The following is an 18,210-nucleotide window of genomic DNA, read 5'->3' as shown; positions in this document are numbered from 1 at the left end:
GGGGGGGTTCCTCTGTAATCCTTCCCCCTTACAGTTACCATGACAGTTCTCATGATCTTCATGCTCGCAGTCAAGAGAGCTGCCTATTCTTAAAGTAGCCAACCTGATGACCTAGTAGTTTATAAGAAAAGGAAGTCATCCCACTGTGGTTATGCACAGCCATGTAGACAATGGTATATTAACCCTGTAGTACACTGACTGTTTTGAAAATGGAATAGTTATACTTGTTCTACATCAGCTGACATTTTATTAAGTTGGCAGATTAATTTTAGTTACAGAAAATGGTGTCATCCCCTCTTCATTTTGGCTAGGCTCTTCACTAATTTCAGTTCCTTTCTGAAGAGTGTAAATTGAAGTGTTTGCAGTTTCTCATTGGTATTCCGATTCTTATTGGTATCTGTCTGTTTTCTTATGTTCTAGAAGTTAGTTTTAAAACTTCTTATATGTCTGCTTCTGGCAATCTAGTTCCTATACTAGTTCAAATAAGGCTATGCTTTTCTTTTCTTTTTCTTTTCTTTCCCCCCCTTTCCTTTACCATTCTTTTCTTTTATACAAGACCTCCCCCTTTTATTTCAAGCTAGTGGTATCTTTATCTTTCTTGCATCTTTTTGTGCAGAAGTCTGATGATCAAACAGGCTCTGTGTAAGAGATCAGATGCATTTCCTGGATTTCATCTGTTACCCATACCAGCAGTATTTTTCCTCTCTACCGGTTGAGTTCTGTGTAGCATTTCAAAATGTACTGAGGTATACACCATTCCCAGATGCATAGGCAGATATGATCTTTTCAAAATCAGGAGTGGAGAACGTGTTATCTTCCAGATGTTGCTGAACCATTGGCTATGCTGGCGGTGGCTGATGGGATTTGGAAGTCCAACAACATCTGAAAGCTTAGAGGTTCTTTATCCCCAGAAAGGATTAGTATCATACTAGAAGGTTGGATTAGGGACCCAGGTGCCGCTGTGGTTAAACCACTGAGCCTAGGGCTTGCTGATCAGAAGGTCGACGGTTCGCATCCCTGTGACGGGGTGAGCTCCTGTTGCTTGGTCCCAGCTCCTGCCAACCTAGCAGTTCAAAAGCACGTCAAAATGCAAGTAGATAAATAGGAACCGCTACAGCGGGAAGGTAAACGGCGTTTCCATGTGCTGCTCTGGTTTGCCAGAAGCAGCTTTGTCATGCTGGCCACATGACCTGGAAGCTATATGCCGGCTCCCTCGGCCAATAATGCGAGATGAGCGCACAACCCCAGAGTCGGTCACGACTGGACCTAATGGTCTGGGGTCCCTTTACCTTTACCTAGAAGGTTGGGTTAGGTTGGGTTGTTAGGAGATGGATCTGTTTAAAGGCTTTTGCTATTTAATTTTTCTTCAAGTCTCATGAAATGTGGAAGACACTTGAAATTATTCTTTTCCTGGCTGTTAAGGGCATGCAAGATGAGATTCCTAGATAATTTTAGATATGCCTGTTAATTTATCTCCAGATATTCTACTGATATAACAGCAATAAAACTTTTCCCCCTGACAAGCGCATACAGGATGAGATTCCTAGGCAGTTTAATGTGCTTGGCTGCGGTTAAATGTTGTTTGTTGTATACTAGTAGAAGTTATGATCCATTCTGATCTTAATATTTAATCATTTTATCAAGACATTTTTGTTCTGGCAAACATTTAGCTTGTTGGCTAAAATACTTTAAATAGGCTGATCCCTTGTTATTTTTCTTATCATTAGCTGCTCCTGTCTTTGTTGTTTAAGGTTTTATGGTATCATTAACTACTGTTTTTCCTGGGTGTTTTTAAAATTTTCACTGTGGCTACTACAATGGAAGACTGTCATGTGCAGGGTCTGGAGTTACCATCTATGGTCTGTTTTGGCTGCCAATGTGGTAAATACATATTAGCAAAAAAGTGCTGCGCCGGATATATTTTGGAAAGTAGGCATAATATCAAGTGCTATTATTCAATTGTTGCTATATATACTAAGTATAAACTGAGATATACTAAATACTGTATATCTAGTAAATACTGAAATCTTATGTGATTTAGCCTCTCTTTGTCAATATATGTGCCCAACTTAATGCAAAACAGAGCATGGAAAACAGATGGGAATTATTTAGGAGCTAAACAGTCTGCAGCAAGTTTCTGAAACAAAACTTTAATCATAGGAACCTTATATTTTAAGTACAGCAACCAAACAATTGATGATATCATGCTTCTATATGAGGAGCTTGAAGTGAAAAGTTAAACCAATGCCCACCAAAATACAGACTCTAAACGTCTATAGAGAAAATGGCAAGGGTTAAAGCAGAGATGTTGACTGGAGGAGGCCCAAAATGATTTGTTATTTGAAAAGTATACAGGCAGGTTTAACTAATGCAGTTTGCTTCAGGATTTTTAAAAATCAATGTTCTGCAGCTTGTTAGCAACATTCTCCCAATGTTATTCCTTTAATTTGGAGCTGGGAATGGATTATAACTGGAGAAGAGGGAGATATACTCCTCGAGGGTAGGGAACCTTTGGCCATCCAGATGGTGCTGGACTTCCAGCTTCCATCAGCCCTGACCATTGGTCATGCTAGCTGTGGCTGATGGGAGTTCAGTAAAACCTGGAAGGCCATAAGTTTCCCACCCCTGCTTTAAGGAATAGTTTTCCAAAGCAGATTTCTGCAGATACCTTGTCTGCATTGGACATACACATGCAGTGTTATGTGCATCAGTCCCCTGAATGCAAGCCTGCTAAATCAGGTTGTGCAGTATGTGCAGTGGTACAAACCTTGACAATTTTTCCAGGTTGATTGATAGCCTGGCTGGGGTATCAACTCCATGTGTCCACCCCCACCCCCCAAATAGGTGAGGCTGTTGTCATATCCAACATCATTGGTCAGGATTGACCTAGCCATTAAGCAGAGTGAGGCAGCTGCTTCAGGCAGTAAATGGTGGTGAGCAGCAAGAAGGTATTGGGCAACAGAGCTGTGTGTGCCACATGCGCTATACTATGTCGCCTTTTACGCTTGCCTGCTGCTCCCAGGTGTGGTGGAGGGTGCTGCCCCATCATCAGTGTTAAATTAAGATTCAGTTGCTAGTACAGTGCAGTGTGTGGAATTGGGGGCGGGGTGGAGGGCATGGCATCTTAACCTTCACCTCATGCAACCCACCGTTTTGGATCAACCTCAGATTAGTCATCAGTTGGGCAGATTCATGCATGCAGAGTTTTAGATTAAATGTAATTGAGGAAATGAAGAGAAAGGAGACCCCGAGGGTCCACTGTAAAATGATAAATTGTGGAAACATATTTAAACTATTCAAAGGATAACTAAAGCACCCTGCTCTTCAGAGAAACTATGTTGGGTCTAATCATTTTCATTTGAGGTTTCATATTTTTTCATTTATAATTGCACATGCTGTAGAATATTATGAACACCAATTTGCACATAATGCAGAAAACTACGAGCACCAACACTCTCATTATACATGAGGCATGTTTATTTTCTAGCTTTAACTGAAACCAGGGTATCTGCTTGTGATATGATTATCCTTGCTGCACTCACTTTCGATTACTGATTATTTAAAGTATTTTCTTATTAATATAGACAAATATGTCTATTAGTCATAATAGCATTATAGTTTATATTCCAACGTTGTATTCCTTTTCTCAACCATCGGCGTCAGCTATCTAATTTTGTCCCTGCAATAGATCCAGGGTGGATTTGATTTAAATCAAACTGATTTAAATCACGATTTAAATCACGATTTAAATCACTAGTCAGTAAGGCTTGATTTAAATCATAGTTGATTTAAATCATAAAGACTAATTCTTGCTGGTATAACTTTAATATGCAAGTAGATGAAGATTTTTAGAATAACAACTTTTCATATTAGTTTTTTTATCCCCAGTTTAATAGGTTAATCATTCATATTTGGACAACTTTACTGTTGTACTTAGGAAGGAGAAAAATAATCATTACCTTAATAATAACAATTTAAATAGATTTATTCAACTGAAACAATAACATTTCAGCAAATGTTATTTGCTTAAACAAACATCCATGTTTGTTAACTAATTTGGCTAAACAAAAACAAAATATATATATTTTAAGAAACTTAGACTGTCAGCCCAGCCTACACATGAAAAACTTAAATATTGTCCACTCCAAACAATCAGAAAAATATTGTTTCTATTCTATTCACTGAACTTCTTGAAACTTAGCACTGAAGGGGTTGATTCTGTATTCATAGGTTTGTAGAACAATAGGATTAAGGTCTTTTTCTCAACTCTGTTCATGTTATAACATTTTTGCTGTGAAGAAGAGGCATGTGATCTCTGCTGAGTCAAATTCAGTTTTGAGAACTGCAAAAGTAAACCAAGCATCTGTGATAATATCTTGTAGGCAGAGAAACTGCCCAATAATCTTACAAAAACCTCTGGAAGAGCATGACATTGTGAATGGATTAATGGAATTTATTTACCCCCAAAATTAAACATATACAACCTTATACTACAAAATTAAAAAACTAATCTTTATTTCATGATGGAATAACCTTTGGATGGTAATATGTTTTCCTCAAAAAGCATTTTATTAAAAAAAATCCAATTTAAATCAAAAAAATCGATTTAAATCAAAAAAATCCGATTTAAATCAAAAAAATCCGATTTTTTTGATTTTTTTAAAAAAATCATTGATTTTTATCCACCCTGAATAGATCTTATCTGTTGACTGTATCTAATATTTAAATTAGATATCCCTTAAGAAAGACTGCAGATTTACAATGTCTTGCATGTGCAAGTTTTCGCAGTCAAGTACAAGGCCAGCAATTATCCTCCACATAATTAATTAAGACTAGGGTTCCCCAGACTATGGCCTGGGGACCACATACGGCCCCCAATGCTCTTTTATGCGGCCCCTGGGGACCCCCGCCGCCCACTCTTACCAGCGCGGTGCAGCACAGCTGCCGACCTCCGACCCAGGAAAGCGCTGGAAATAGCTTGTGCGCACGCGCAAGCGTCATTTTCGGTGTACTTCTTGGTCGGAGGAGCCTTCTGCACATGCCCACAAGCTATTTCCAGCGCTTTCCAGGTCAGGAGTGTGCCAGAAATAGCATATGTGCATGGGTGCGCATAGCCGCGCGCTCACGCGCGCCCCCCCCACTCCCACACCCTCCGACCCAAAGCCGGGTAAGTTTGGGGACCCCTGATTAAGACTGTCAGAGGAACCATTCTAAAGTTAACCCCAGTTGCTTGATAAACAACAGTTTGAAACAGTAAATTTGAGCAGGATTGAATGAATGTTTATTATTACGGCCTAACAGCCAGCATACTTCAAGCAGGATTTTGTACTCACTGAAACGGCATCATTCTGCTAAGCAATTCTATAACTTGATTCTATCTCTGACAAAAATACTGCTTTTTTAAAAAAAAAATTGGCTTGAGTAACATACCTGTGATATATCATTTTGTAATGGACTTCCTGTATGCTATAACGAATTGAGAACATTGTAATGGAACAAATGCAGTAAAATGGTAATTCCTAAAAAAAACCTCCCCCCCCTTATATTTTAGTTTGTTTAACATTAAAGGAGTGCTCATTTTCCTATTATTATTTTTAGACTCCTATGCAAAGTTTAGTTCCAGTGTAGTTAGTACAAAATATTTTACCTGAAATCTTTTGAATCTGGGGGTGAGAGGGAGGAGAAGCAGTCATCCGCTCATGCTTTTATTTCTTCATGGGTAAGAAAATCTGTGAATGTAACATTTCTATTTTCCCAATCAGAAAAATAACCTATAATCTAAAAAATATATTCAAATTAAACATGGAGGGCGGGAAAGTTACATCTGTTCTTACTAGATTACTAGTAAAATATATGGTTTTTTTCTTCAGTTTTGTTGTCTCAGGACTTGTTCCACAGTTATCCTAACTTTGGACTTAACCCATTTGTTTTAATATTACCAAAGCAAAATTTGGTTTATGAACCACATCTATCCATATACCCAGCTCCGGGACTGTATAAGGCTATAATCCTAAACAGTTACAGAGCAGGAGTATAGCTAACCTGCCAGCCAGTGGTGAGTGTGGCCATTCCACCCTCTTGCACACAGTCACATCCCCGTCCTCAGCATCTCTGTGCATATCACCCGCTTCTGGCTTGTTGAATGTTTGGTCTGATGATTTGGAGAAGGGGTGAGTTGCATCCCCATCAGGGTGCTGGGCTATGTGTCTGCCTTATTTCTTCTTTTTTTCTTTTTGCTGCTTCCACCAAAATCAGGGGGGTTGGGGACGTCTGGGAAATATTGTTTGGAAGCTGGATCAGGCTTCCAGATTTGGGGTGGGGTGGGGGTTAGCCACTCCTGTGCTAGGGAATAATCCTTGTGTGGCGATACCCAGATCCCTCCCGGAGTAAATAAAGACACAGGACACGTTGAATAAGGTTAATGGGCATAAAAGGCCACAACTTTATTGGTTAAAGATGTAGAGAGGTATTGGCTTAGGCATTGGATCTAACCGACTATATCCGACTCCAGCCCGATGTGCTGGCAGTCTGGGAAGGGTTAACCACCGTTGGGTGAGCCCTGCGATGCAGATCAACTAGGGACTCACCCTGGGGCCACTGATAAGGGGCATGCCTTAGGTGCTCAAATTCCACGGCTTCGGACATGGCAATGCCCCCGGACTCCTTAAGGGAGTGCCCCTCAGCATTTTGGGGGAGGTGATGGCAGCAACCTCCCCCCCCCCAGCTGTACCCTTTCAGAGATAATCCAATGCCTAACCACCAGAACCAAAGTTGTGACGAGTTGCTACGAGGTAGGCGAAAACCACCAGGCCAGAGCCAATTTGCCAAGTGGGAAAATTCCTACCAGGCCCCTCAACGGTGACTGTCCGAGGTCCATAGCAATGTCAAAAGGAAAGCCCTGCCTAAAGGGAGGCTGGGGGCAGGAACCAAAGAGACTGAGCCCCGGCCGCACGCTCACTTAAGTCCGTGAGCCACGCCCCCCGGGACGTCCGGGTTGGACGCGCCAGGGAGCGCTGCGCCCGGGGCATGGCCAATGGTGCCCGCAACCTTCCCTCCTGCTAAGATTTCACTGTAATAAACTGCTAGTAAGTTGGTATGAATGTAAGAGAGCTGCTATTAGGAAAACAAGTAGAAGCCGGGGGTGTTAAATGAAAAATGGATGAATTCAGAATGCAAGGGTACTCATTTGTGTTTGAGCAGTGACGCCACACCTTGTTAAATAACAATTGGTGGAATGGTATCCTCCTGCTGTGCTGTTGGGTTACCATATTGTAAACTGGTGTATTGAAAAGCCATGTAATTTGGGCTGTTTACCACAGAACCCCGTGTTGCTGCTTCTACAGTGTTATGGGTGTTGCTCCTGTACCACATGGATAAAATGAGAAGCCCAGGATCAAGCAAGAGAAGCCCATGCTGTGGCTCTTTCCTATGCCTATGGTAATACTGATTAAACTGGATTAACACTGGCATGGTCATGGGCCCATCACTGAATGGGCCTTGGCTTTTCCAGTTACCAAGCCACTTGAGGACTAGTACTGTACACTCTCCATTCTAGCAACTGTGGCATAAGTATCAGGCTAAAGGTGCAGCTGCCAAATAATAGTAATAAATGAATGGAAAACAATTAAATGAAAAATGAAAAAGAATGTTAATGAATCCCCTTCCTTTATGTTTTTCTATAGGCTTGACCTGGGAAAAAACACTCCGGCAAATTGGATTTGAAAGGTAAGCATTGGGTGTTGATTTTCTTCTGTACACACAACCAAATTTTGAAACTGAGAGAAAGAATAAATAGAAAAATTAGCAAATGCTCATGTTCAGCAACTGAGATTTACTCTTGACACTATTTGTAATATTTGAATATTTAATTATATTCACACACATTGGGAGCCAGTGTGGTATAGTGATTAGTGTGTCAGATTTGGACTTTGGAAACCAAGGTGCAAATCCCCGCTCAGCCACGGAGCTCACTGGGTGATCTTGAGCCAGTCTTTGCATCTCAGCCTAATCTACATCACAGAGTTATTGTGAGGCTCACCATTTTGTAATTAGATAATTCATTCTTATTTTGGACACTATTGTTGTTATTTCTAACCCTGGAGAATAGTAACACTGGCCATTTTGATTTTCTATTTCACATGAGATAATCTTACAAAATGTTGTAGCTTGAGCAAAGTAGTTTAATATTCAGGAAATGTCTTGGGTAAAGAGCATTTTAGTTAAATGGAAGGTACCTATGTTTCATAGATTTAAATGGAGGTTGTATATGTATTGATTTTTGAGACAGTAAAAGATGACTGTAACATGATGTACTGTAATAGGAATCACTCTTAACAGAATCTCTTACATGAATTTTCTTGGTGCCAGTAGAGCACATGCCCCCTATGCCTGGCACCTAATTTTAAAATAAAAAAACAGAATTTGCTAATCACTCTTTTAAATTTACATCTGGTTGGCCCTGAGTGCACTCCTGAAATGCGTTGACAATCCAATTCAACATAAATATTGCTTCAGACTAGCTTATGGCATGCAAGTATGTACCTAAAATTGTGAATGTTTGACTTCTCTTTCTCCCGCTTCTGAAGTTAGATATAAATTTTAAGAGCCCCAAGCATATGTCACTGTATGACCTAAAATTAAAAATGTATGTGTGAAAATGATATGCAGACTGTTGTGTCTGTATCTGCTAAGAGTTTGAAGATGGGGTGTGGGGGGAGTTAGCAGGTATTCAAATGAGACTCTGCCAGATTCTCTGCAAGTTTCTGGTTGCCACAAGACTTATTGGGAAGGTGGAATAATCCATTGCTTGTCTCCCATCTCTAGAAGCACAACAATTCTAGATTTTGTGCGAGTCTAGGTTTTGGAGGGGCCCACAGTGCTACTTTTTGTTTGATTGCCAAGCAGCAAGCCAATGAACAAGCAGGCAACGGCATCTACCAATACTTTTAGTTTATTGCTTCACCATTGTCAGGACCAGAATGAAAGGCAGCAAACTAGTAGGTTGCAATGGTGAAAGAGGAATTGCAGGTCTGGGGGCTGTGGTCAGTGTGTGGCATGGATGTGAGCCCTCAGCAGATGCCTGCCCAGATCCTTGATGCTGGCCCTGATCTTAAGATGGTACAGTCAAACCTCGGTTTACGACTACCTCGGGGAACAACCGCTTCGGCGAGTGACCGCCGTGGCCCGGAAGTGTTTACATCCGGGTTCCGCGGTGTCGGATACACAGACACGATCAGCGCAGCTCGCACATGCGCAGATGCAATCTGCGCAGCTCACGCGTGCAGGGAAGCGCTCTATCGACGCTTCGCGCATGCGCAGAAGCATGCCTTCGGGGAACGACCACTTCGGCGAGCGACCGCCTCCACGGAACGGATTGCGGTCGCAAACTGAGGTACCACTGTACTTAACCTGGGCAGACTGGCTCTTCTACTGGGAGTGGTAATTGAACATCCCACGAAGCTCTGGCCGTTTTATACCTGATCATGGGATGGTGGGGCCTGAGGCTGCTGAGGTGTTGTTGGGGAGGGAGTTGTTGCTCTTGTTGCTGTTGAAGGGTTTTCTCTTTTTTGTATCTTTTGCTGTGATTTATGTGGAAATTGTTCAGTTTGGTTTTGTATTTTCTATTTTGTATTTACTATTGATGGCTACTTTTGTTATGTTGTAGTTACGTAATTTTTCATAATGTAAGGTGCATTGAGCATGGCTTGAACTGTTGAAAGGCGGCATACAAATAAAATTATTTAATGTATGTTAAGGGATGCTGGATTGCTACATCTAGTCTAAATTTACCATCTATGATGAAGAGCTCTGTAGAACTCAAAAGCTTAGAGTATTATATTTCACCATATTTTCTGCATATCGTTTTGTATGAAACATATACAATCTAAGCCAGGCATCCCCAAACTTTGGCCCTCCAGATGTTTTGGACTACAATTCCCATCATCCCTGACCACTGGTCCTGTTAGCTAGGGATCATGGGAGTTGTAGGCCAAAACATCTGAAGGGCCGCAGTTTGGGGGTGCCTGATCTAACCTAAAACGCCTGTGGCTTTTAGCATAATAAAATAATGAATCCGGTTATTTTTGTATGGCAAGTAAAGCACAACAGCATCACAGGACACCACATATTTAGAGTGTATGGGTTGCTGAAAGTAGTACACAGACCCCAGTGCATCTTCACACTTGTTTGTTTAGGATAATAGCTGGTGACGTGTACACTGACTTTCCTTGTTTAAATGAAGATGTTTCTAAACTGATTTAGTGATGTTCTGGCAAGTTTATACACAGATGAGTCATAAGACTATTCACTGTTAGAGATGCTGCATAATCATAGGATAATTAAAAGGGACATGTGAAGCACTCATACAGACAAATATGTGTGTGTGTGTTGGCAATCAACAACTTCTGCATGCAATATAATGTTTATATCAAGTGGGATTATAGGAATATAAACAGGAAGGTCATCAGAACTCCTCTACAATTCTCATCTAGAAAAGTCTTTTCCCCCAATTTAGATTTTGCAGAATGTGTTGCTCTGCCTACAGGCCTCTCTTTTCTCTACACTCCTGCAAAAATGCTGCAAAATATTGCAGTATTGTTTCTGTGAAAGGACAGGACAGAGTGAAGCACAGGGGTTTGTTTGTACACCTGTGATTTGTGAACCAGTTCACACTGACAGCAAGTAAAGGTGCAACTTATTTGTACACACATTCCTTCTTTGAGACTCCTATGCACCTGCCCTAGGCCAACCCCAACCTTTCTCACCACCAAAGGAAAGCGAATAGCAAAGAGAACCTGCACAAGCAACGCTGACACAAAACCCCCCACATATATTAAGTAAAATAGAGACATCGCCACCCAACCCCACTCCCACTCACTATTCCCCCTCCACCTCTTTCCCCCTTTTCTTCCTAATGTAACACTAATGTCGCAACAAATGAACTGATCTGTAGAAAATGTAACTTGAAAAAAGAGACATTGCACATACTTTTGTAAATCAAGAAATCTTTAATAAAAAACACATTTAATAAATAAATAAATATAAAAAACACCGCAATACTGCATTTCATCCTCATAAAGCCAATAGTTTAGCAGTAGTGTATGTGTGAATGCATGCTTGTTATATCTGTGGCCCAGGGGAGTAGGGAGAGAAGCAACTAGGCAACAAAAAGATGCATCTGAAAATTTTATATTTGCATAATAAGGATATCATTCTGGACAATTCAGTGAATTTTCTGTGTTCTTCCACTAAAGTAAGTTTTTTGTGATTAGCATTTTAAACACAACTGATAAGTTGCCAAGTGAAACATAAGTAATAGCTCTTGAGAAACTCTGATTTAACAGCCCAGATTCATGATGCATCGTTTTAGATGACATAAAGAAACACTTTTGCCAAGAGAGCTGCAGCATGTCTCATAACAAAAAATAATAATTCTTGGCATTTAACATGTGTCACTTGTGTTGTGCATGTCACTGTGGTTGTAGATGTTGCAAAACAGCTCATAACCTTTTTCTCTGACAGCCAAACTCTTGTTACAATACGCTGTATTTTGTGGGATCAGATCTATGAAGACCATTTTTACCCCCTTACGGGGGGAAACTCAATTCTTTAATTGTGGGAGCTTACCCTTTATTGAAATATATTGATATTGACTTGATATTGTTTGTGCATGAAGCTCATACTGTATTTGTGGAGGTGCAGCAGTGGAGTTGAGTATAACAGTCAATGCCCCAGAGGAAACCATTCACTTGTTTGCTATGGGTTTTTGCTAAACTGGGTTAATAATACACTGTCTTTAATTACTTAAATCTGTCAGCTGCATCTTATGATATATGCACTAAATGTTTGTGGTGGAACTACCGATTCACTTTTACTTCACTAATGCTGGTCACATTATGGTCTTGCTATTTTACTAAGTATCACTTTGGTGCCTTGTCACACCAGGGCTGGCTCTGGTAAACTGAAAAGGGCAAGTCACCTGCCTCAGAAGCATTGTGGCAGATGATAGGATTTGGTGGGGAAGGCTTTCACATTGCTTTTTAATTACTGACCTAACTTAACAGGTTTACAGCTGACACTCTGCATCCACTGTAGCTACATTTATTTTTAAGCTAATTTATACCTCCACCAGGACGACTGGTGATCCCAGCACTAAAAGCTTTTGTTGGAAAAGTGATTCCCCAGATGCTATATGGGATAGAACTCTGGGGGTGGAATCAGAAGCTGCTACAACGGTTTGAAATCTTCCAAAAAAATTATCCCAGAAGAATTCTAGGCCTCCCTCAGCAGGGTACTCCGGCAGCTTTCCTACCGTGTTTCTCATATTTTAAGACACGTCTTATATTAATTTTAACTCAAGAAAATAAGCCTATGGCTTATTTTCGGGGGTGTCTTATTTTTTGCCGAGCCCCGACTGAGCGGGAACCAGCAAAGGCAGCAGCCCGCTGGGCTGGGGTTTGCCTTCCTTGTGAGTCTGTTCTTTTACCTCTTGGCGTCGCTATCACTCACTCACGTCAGTCTCTCTTTCTCCTCCTCTCTCTCCTCCCGCTTTGCGTCGGAGATCTAGGGTTCAGGGGCTTCTCCTCCAGCCGCGCTGCAGGCTATTGTTTCGCCCTGGTTCACCCCAGGGCTTTTAGGGGGTCACTTAGCCTCGCGTTGCCCCTAGACCCCTTAGGCAGCAGCTTTGTGCACGGAGCTTTTCTCGGAGCTCCCGCAGAGCGCGTCCGATGCGAGTGCGAGGAAACCGGAAGTCGGCTCCCGCGCGCTTTGCCGAGCTCCAACAGAGCGGGAACCAGCGAAGGCAGCAGGCCGCCGCCGGCTTGGAGCTCGGCAAAGCGCGCGCTGCTGCCTTTGCCGGCTCGAGCTCCAAGCCGGCGGCGGGCTGCTGCCTTTGCTGGTTCCCACTCAGTCCCGCTCAGTCGGGGCTCGGCAAAGGCAGCAGCACGCGCTTTGCTGAGCCCCGACTTAGCGGGAACCAGCAAAAGCACAGCCCGCCGCCGGCTTGGAGCTCGGCAAAGCGCGCACTGCTGCCCTTGCCGGGTCCAGCATGTCTTATTTTGGGGGGATGCCTTATATTTTTTAGGCTTCAGAAAATCGTGCCATGGCTTATTTTATAGGCACGTCTTAAAATATGAGAAACACAGTAAGAGTGGAAGTAAGATTACCTTCTGTGTCTGCCAGGGCCCACTTAAGATTTCTGCGTTTTTTCACCAACCTCGCAGATGTCTCGAACACCTTATTGGCTAAACAAGCCTTTGTATCTTTACAACATAATACTACTTGGTGTCAAAACCTATTAGATATTCTATCCAGGTACAATCTACCCGAGTTTAATACTCTCAAACTGTGGAGCCCTGATAAAGTTCGGGAATGGGTCTTTGAAAAAGACGCCTTTTTGGACACCATGAAGATAAAAAATTCTGGGTTTTCCTACTGGTTTCCCCGAGTAAAAGCAGTCAAAACCTGTGCCAACTACTTGGTGGAGATCACTGATCCCACCCTTTAGAGAGCTTTCACTATGGCCCGGTTTCAAACATTGCCAACTGCATATCTGACCGGTAGATTCACAAAAACCCCAGTAGAACATCGTTTATGCCCTTGCTTTATGAAAATTAAAGAGGATCTTATACATTACCTCCTCTATTGCCCCATTTACTCGGGCTTTAGAGATGCGATGCTGCAAATTATACCCAACTCTATAATCAATCCTGAAGATAGAGTAAAATTTTTGTTAGTTGATGCTAACCCACGAATTACCCATGTGGTAGCGGTGATGAAGGCCATGAAAGCCAGTGAAACATTTATGGATGATAAAGTAAAGACCCCTTCATCGTCTGTTTAACTCGTCGCTTGTTTCCCTTCTCTTCCTGTTTTGTGGGATGAAGGTTTTGTTGGGATAGTATGCAATGAATTTTAATATTTTTAATTATTGTTGTGTTGATATTTGTGTACAGGCATGGTCCTCACAATAAACGGATTTCTAGTGTATACCTCCACCACTTTTTTTTTTAAAAAAATGCTCTTTTCTGCCACCATCTCAGTCACCCATGGCTCTGTCCAAATCCATTTGTCCAAATCCATTTGCCAACATTTTGCCGTTTTCTCTGATGCTAAACTTCTACTTTAAGCAATGTGTGAGACAGATTGTGTGTATATATATATCACATCAGAGCAGCCAAACAATGTGGAAGCTGAAACATTTTGTTATAAGAATTCATTATCTTAGGTTTTGTTAGTCACAGAAATAAACATACAGCTTTAATGATTGCCTTCATCCTACCAGAATCCAGAGTAAACGTGTCTGAAGTGCTGTTTGATGCTTTACAAACAATCTCTCTCTGTGTCTCTGTGTGTAGAATTTACCCACAGAGAGATACAGCTGTGTAACACAAGTCCCTGCACCAAATGGCAGCAACAAAAATGCTACATCATATGAGGCTCTTGCTTGTCATCCACTGAGGTATATATATATGCCATGCTTCATTCATAGATCTCAGGGCGGTTCACAACATAAATACTCAATCTAAATTATTTTGGAAGTCAATTATGCAAGCTTTGCTAGTAACGAAAATCATTTTAAGTACAAAAGTTAAATGCTTTCATGACCTACACATTTTCTAACCTTATTATGAGTTTCTAAGGAACTTAAAAACCATTAGATGATTGTTTCTGCCAGATGCCTCAGTACAAAGAAGTTCTACTACGAAACATTTGCCCATCTTCATTTGCTTGTAGAGCATTTGGCAAAATATTTGCATATGATTTCTTAAGTGATTCTGGTCCTGCTGTTACTTGTGCTTATTTTCCTTTCAGCTATATTAATTTCTGGAGGGGTGGGGGGTGGGTTCTGCCGTTTAATTCAGGTCTTGGACAGAATCAAGTATCTGATACATGCTACTTTATTGCTGGTGTTGTTTTGACCAGTGAATTGTTTGACTGTTGCCAATGTTTTTCTTGGCATCACCTAACCTCCTGTGGACACCAATAGCTAGGGAATGTATAGTGATTAACCACCAGCAGCATATGAACTGGTCTTTGTTGGAATCTGGAGAGCAATTTGGCGTTAGAGTTTGTCCAAAGAGCTACAGCTTGCATGCTATAATAATTTGCCTTTGTCTTTTTAATTTTGTTCTTTATCTTTTGTTCATGAATAAATAATAAAAAGACTTCAAAGAAAAACTGGAGCACAAACGAGCAATGATGATCATGTCTATTGGTATACTGTGGTTACATAATATGTCCAGGGTTTCTGAAAAACGACACTGCTCCATGTATTTATATATGTCTGTGGTATAAGTTATTATTGCAAATGATTCATATTTCATTTATGCCTCAACAATATAAACTTGCTTGGCCCTCTCCAGCAACACATCAGTCTCCCAAACTCCTATGCTTGCTTCCCCAGAAAAGTTGCTTTTAGCACACCCATGCCTGCTGTTAATTTCTCTAGAAGCTGAGAGTTCTCTGTCAGAGATTAGTGATCCAGCAACATAGATCAGTGATGCCTGAGGAAGCTGATGTTTATGAACTCTTATATGAACTTACCTCATCTGCATTTCCCAGAGTAATGTGTGAATCAGAACTTAATTACAAGCTAGCTTTTACAGCTCAATAGAGTTTTCAGCTAAAACAAAACAAAAAAAAATCACTAAAATGCATACCTGTATTTCACTGCATCCTGTCACCAGCGTGCAATACTGGCAAAAAGGGATGCAGGTGGCACTGTGGGTTAAACCACTGAGCCTAGGGCTTGCCGATCAGAAGGTCGGAGGTTCGAATCCCTGCAACGGGGTGAGCTCCCGTTTCTCGGTCCCAGCTCCTGCCCACCTAGCAGTTCGAAAGCACGTCAAAGTGCAAGTAGATAAATAGGTACCGCTACAGCGGGAAGGTAAACAGCATTTCCATTTTCTGCTCTGGTTCGCCAGAAGCAACTAAGTCATGCTGGCCACATGACCTGGAAGCTGTACACCGGCTCCCTCGGCCAATAGAGCGAGATGAGTGCCGCAACCCCAGAGTCGGTCACAACTGGACCTAATGGTCAGGGGTCCTTTTACCTTTACCTATTTCACTGCATCCTGTCACCAGCGTGCGATACTGGCACCCCCTTTTTCGTACCCCAAAAGTGGTCCCAGAGCATTCCCTGCTAGGGGGCTCTGCTGAGGCTCCGCTAGGCCTCAGGCTCATTCCTTTCCTCCTCCAGCCCCTGCCACCCCTGCTCCCCTCACACCTCGCCATCTTGGCCATGAGCTCCTAGGCTGAGCGCAGTGGGGGGGGGAATATATCTCCTCATCCTCCAGCTGCTGCTTTTTAATTGCTGTTTCAGCTGGAACTGATGCCAGGGACAGCTTGGCCATGTAGGCTAAGGGGAGATGCAGCGGGCATCGGCAAGGTGCAGGTGCTGCTGTCAGTGCTTGTTTACTGTTCCCACGGCATTCATTGCTGGAACTTCAGTCCAAATTTGAATGGCTGTTCTGCTCTTGCAATGCAAAGTATAGATCAGTTTCGTTCACCATAGAGATTCTGATAAATGAGTGGTGCCACTGCATGTAAGTAGACTGGACAAGAGATCATATTTACAAGGGAGGCTTCATTTTTACAGAAAGGTATGCGAGTGTCTTTCCATTTTATCTCACTATGGTCCCAGTAACAACAATTACTTGTCTCTGGCTTGCGCTCTCCCAGCTCCTCTGATCCACTTGTTGTTGTCCCCACTTTCCCCCCTTGCATAATGGTTGCACTTTCATATTTACCCGCATAATAGTTGCATCCCCCCCCTTTTGGAAAGGGAAAAATGGACACAAAAATATGACCATTATGTAGTGAAATACAGTATTTTCAGCAAACATGGGACAGATATCGAAATATATTATAAAATGTCTTTTATGCAGCCTTTTAGGCAACCTTTCTGCAGGGCCGGCTCTAAGGCAAGCCCGGGTGGTGCCAGCCCGCCACCGCGGTGAGAAACGGGGCAGGGGCGTCGGAGCAATCATCGCACCGCGGCGCCCGGGCGCTCGATATGCTTAAGACGGCCCTGCCTTTCTGCTAACCATAACTGTATGTTTATTGGTTATGAGAGTAGAGTGATCCAGAACCTTTGCAGGCATAATAAATGAATGTACATTAATACCAGTGGCTGAATTGCTTGGTAAAATGGGAGAAAGAAGCCATTTGTGATCTCACTATTGCTGGTTAAATAGTTTCTGGTCTAAAAATTCAAAGCATGGAAATGCTGATGAAATATTGATTTTGTTGTGTGTAGGTTAATTAGCCAAGGATTAGTTATTAATTACAGGAGAGGAAAGTAAAGTAAACCAATTGAAAATGGAGGAAGATGCTAGGTGTAAAAATTTCAGATGATCAGTAGAAATGCATTTTTTGTTGATGGTTCAAACATCTCCCATATCCATCTCTACAGCCACAGCAGGTGCTGCAACCTTCCAACAGCTTGACCTCAGCCCCCAAAGGCTCACTCCTCAATTGTCTCTCGAGACAGATGCCAACAACAAGTGGTATTCAGTGATAGTCCTATTCAGAGAAGAATTACAACAAATAACTGAGGTCCATTAATTTCATTGGGTCTACTCTGAGTAAAAGTTAGTTGAATACAATGTACACCTTGGGTGAAGAGATACTTTTGTGGTAGACTTTGCCTCAGGACTTCCCAGAAACCACCAGCAACTACCACATGGTCCAGCCTAGGTCCTTGAATTCACAAATTTAAAATTGCTGCCAATATTTCAAAGACCAGGCATGCTTATCGGCAGATAAAAGAGTTTGATTCCACATTAGTAGAATCTGAACAAATGTCTCCTTGTCAACCAAGTCCAAGTCTTTAAATGCTTCTGTCATAAATAGCTTCCCATGTTGGCTTGCTCTTGCCGTAAATTTGTAAGAACTGGCATACAGTAGACCATAAATCTCAGTAGGAATGCACTTCTCACTCTTTCTGTTTGTTAGTACTCTCCAAGATTTGAATGTTCTTTCCTCCGACATGACCATACCCTTTGCCCTTTCCAGCTGGAGGTTTGGGCTCTTCTTAGAGTGATGGTGGCAATGGTGGCTTGTTCATACCAAGTGTTAGTGCTTGTCATTTTTATCTCCTTCCTACTCCTTCATCTTGGAACTGCTTTTCAAGTTACAGCAGTCCCCCTCAATATAAGTTTCCAAATTTATTGTTAAAACTATTGCTCCTTCTTTTCCATAGCTCCTTCC

General features: G+C 41.9%; 1 protein-coding gene across 5 annotated transcripts in view; it reads left to right on the top strand.

The window, feature by feature from the left end:
* Positions 1 to 18,210, top strand: part of PIEZO2 (piezo type mechanosensitive ion channel component 2) — a 224,260-nt gene that overhangs the window by 98,028 nt on the left and 108,022 nt on the right. For all 5 annotated transcript variants that reach the window (XM_035124931.2, XM_035124936.2, XM_035124937.2 and 2 more), the window contains exon 4: positions 7,683 to 7,725. In XM_035124931.2, the coding sequence (XP_034980822.2) occupies positions 7,683 to 7,725 (43 nt within the window). The remainder of the gene's footprint in view (positions 1 to 7,682; positions 7,726 to 18,210) is intronic.

Source organism: Zootoca vivipara, chromosome 8 (assembly GCF_963506605.1).
Source record: "Zootoca vivipara chromosome 8, rZooViv1.1, whole genome shotgun sequence".
NCBI lineage: Eukaryota > Metazoa > Chordata > Lepidosauria > Squamata > Lacertidae > Zootoca > Zootoca vivipara.
Note: the sequence above shows the minus strand (reverse complement) of the source record. Positions and strands in the feature narration are given on the sequence as shown.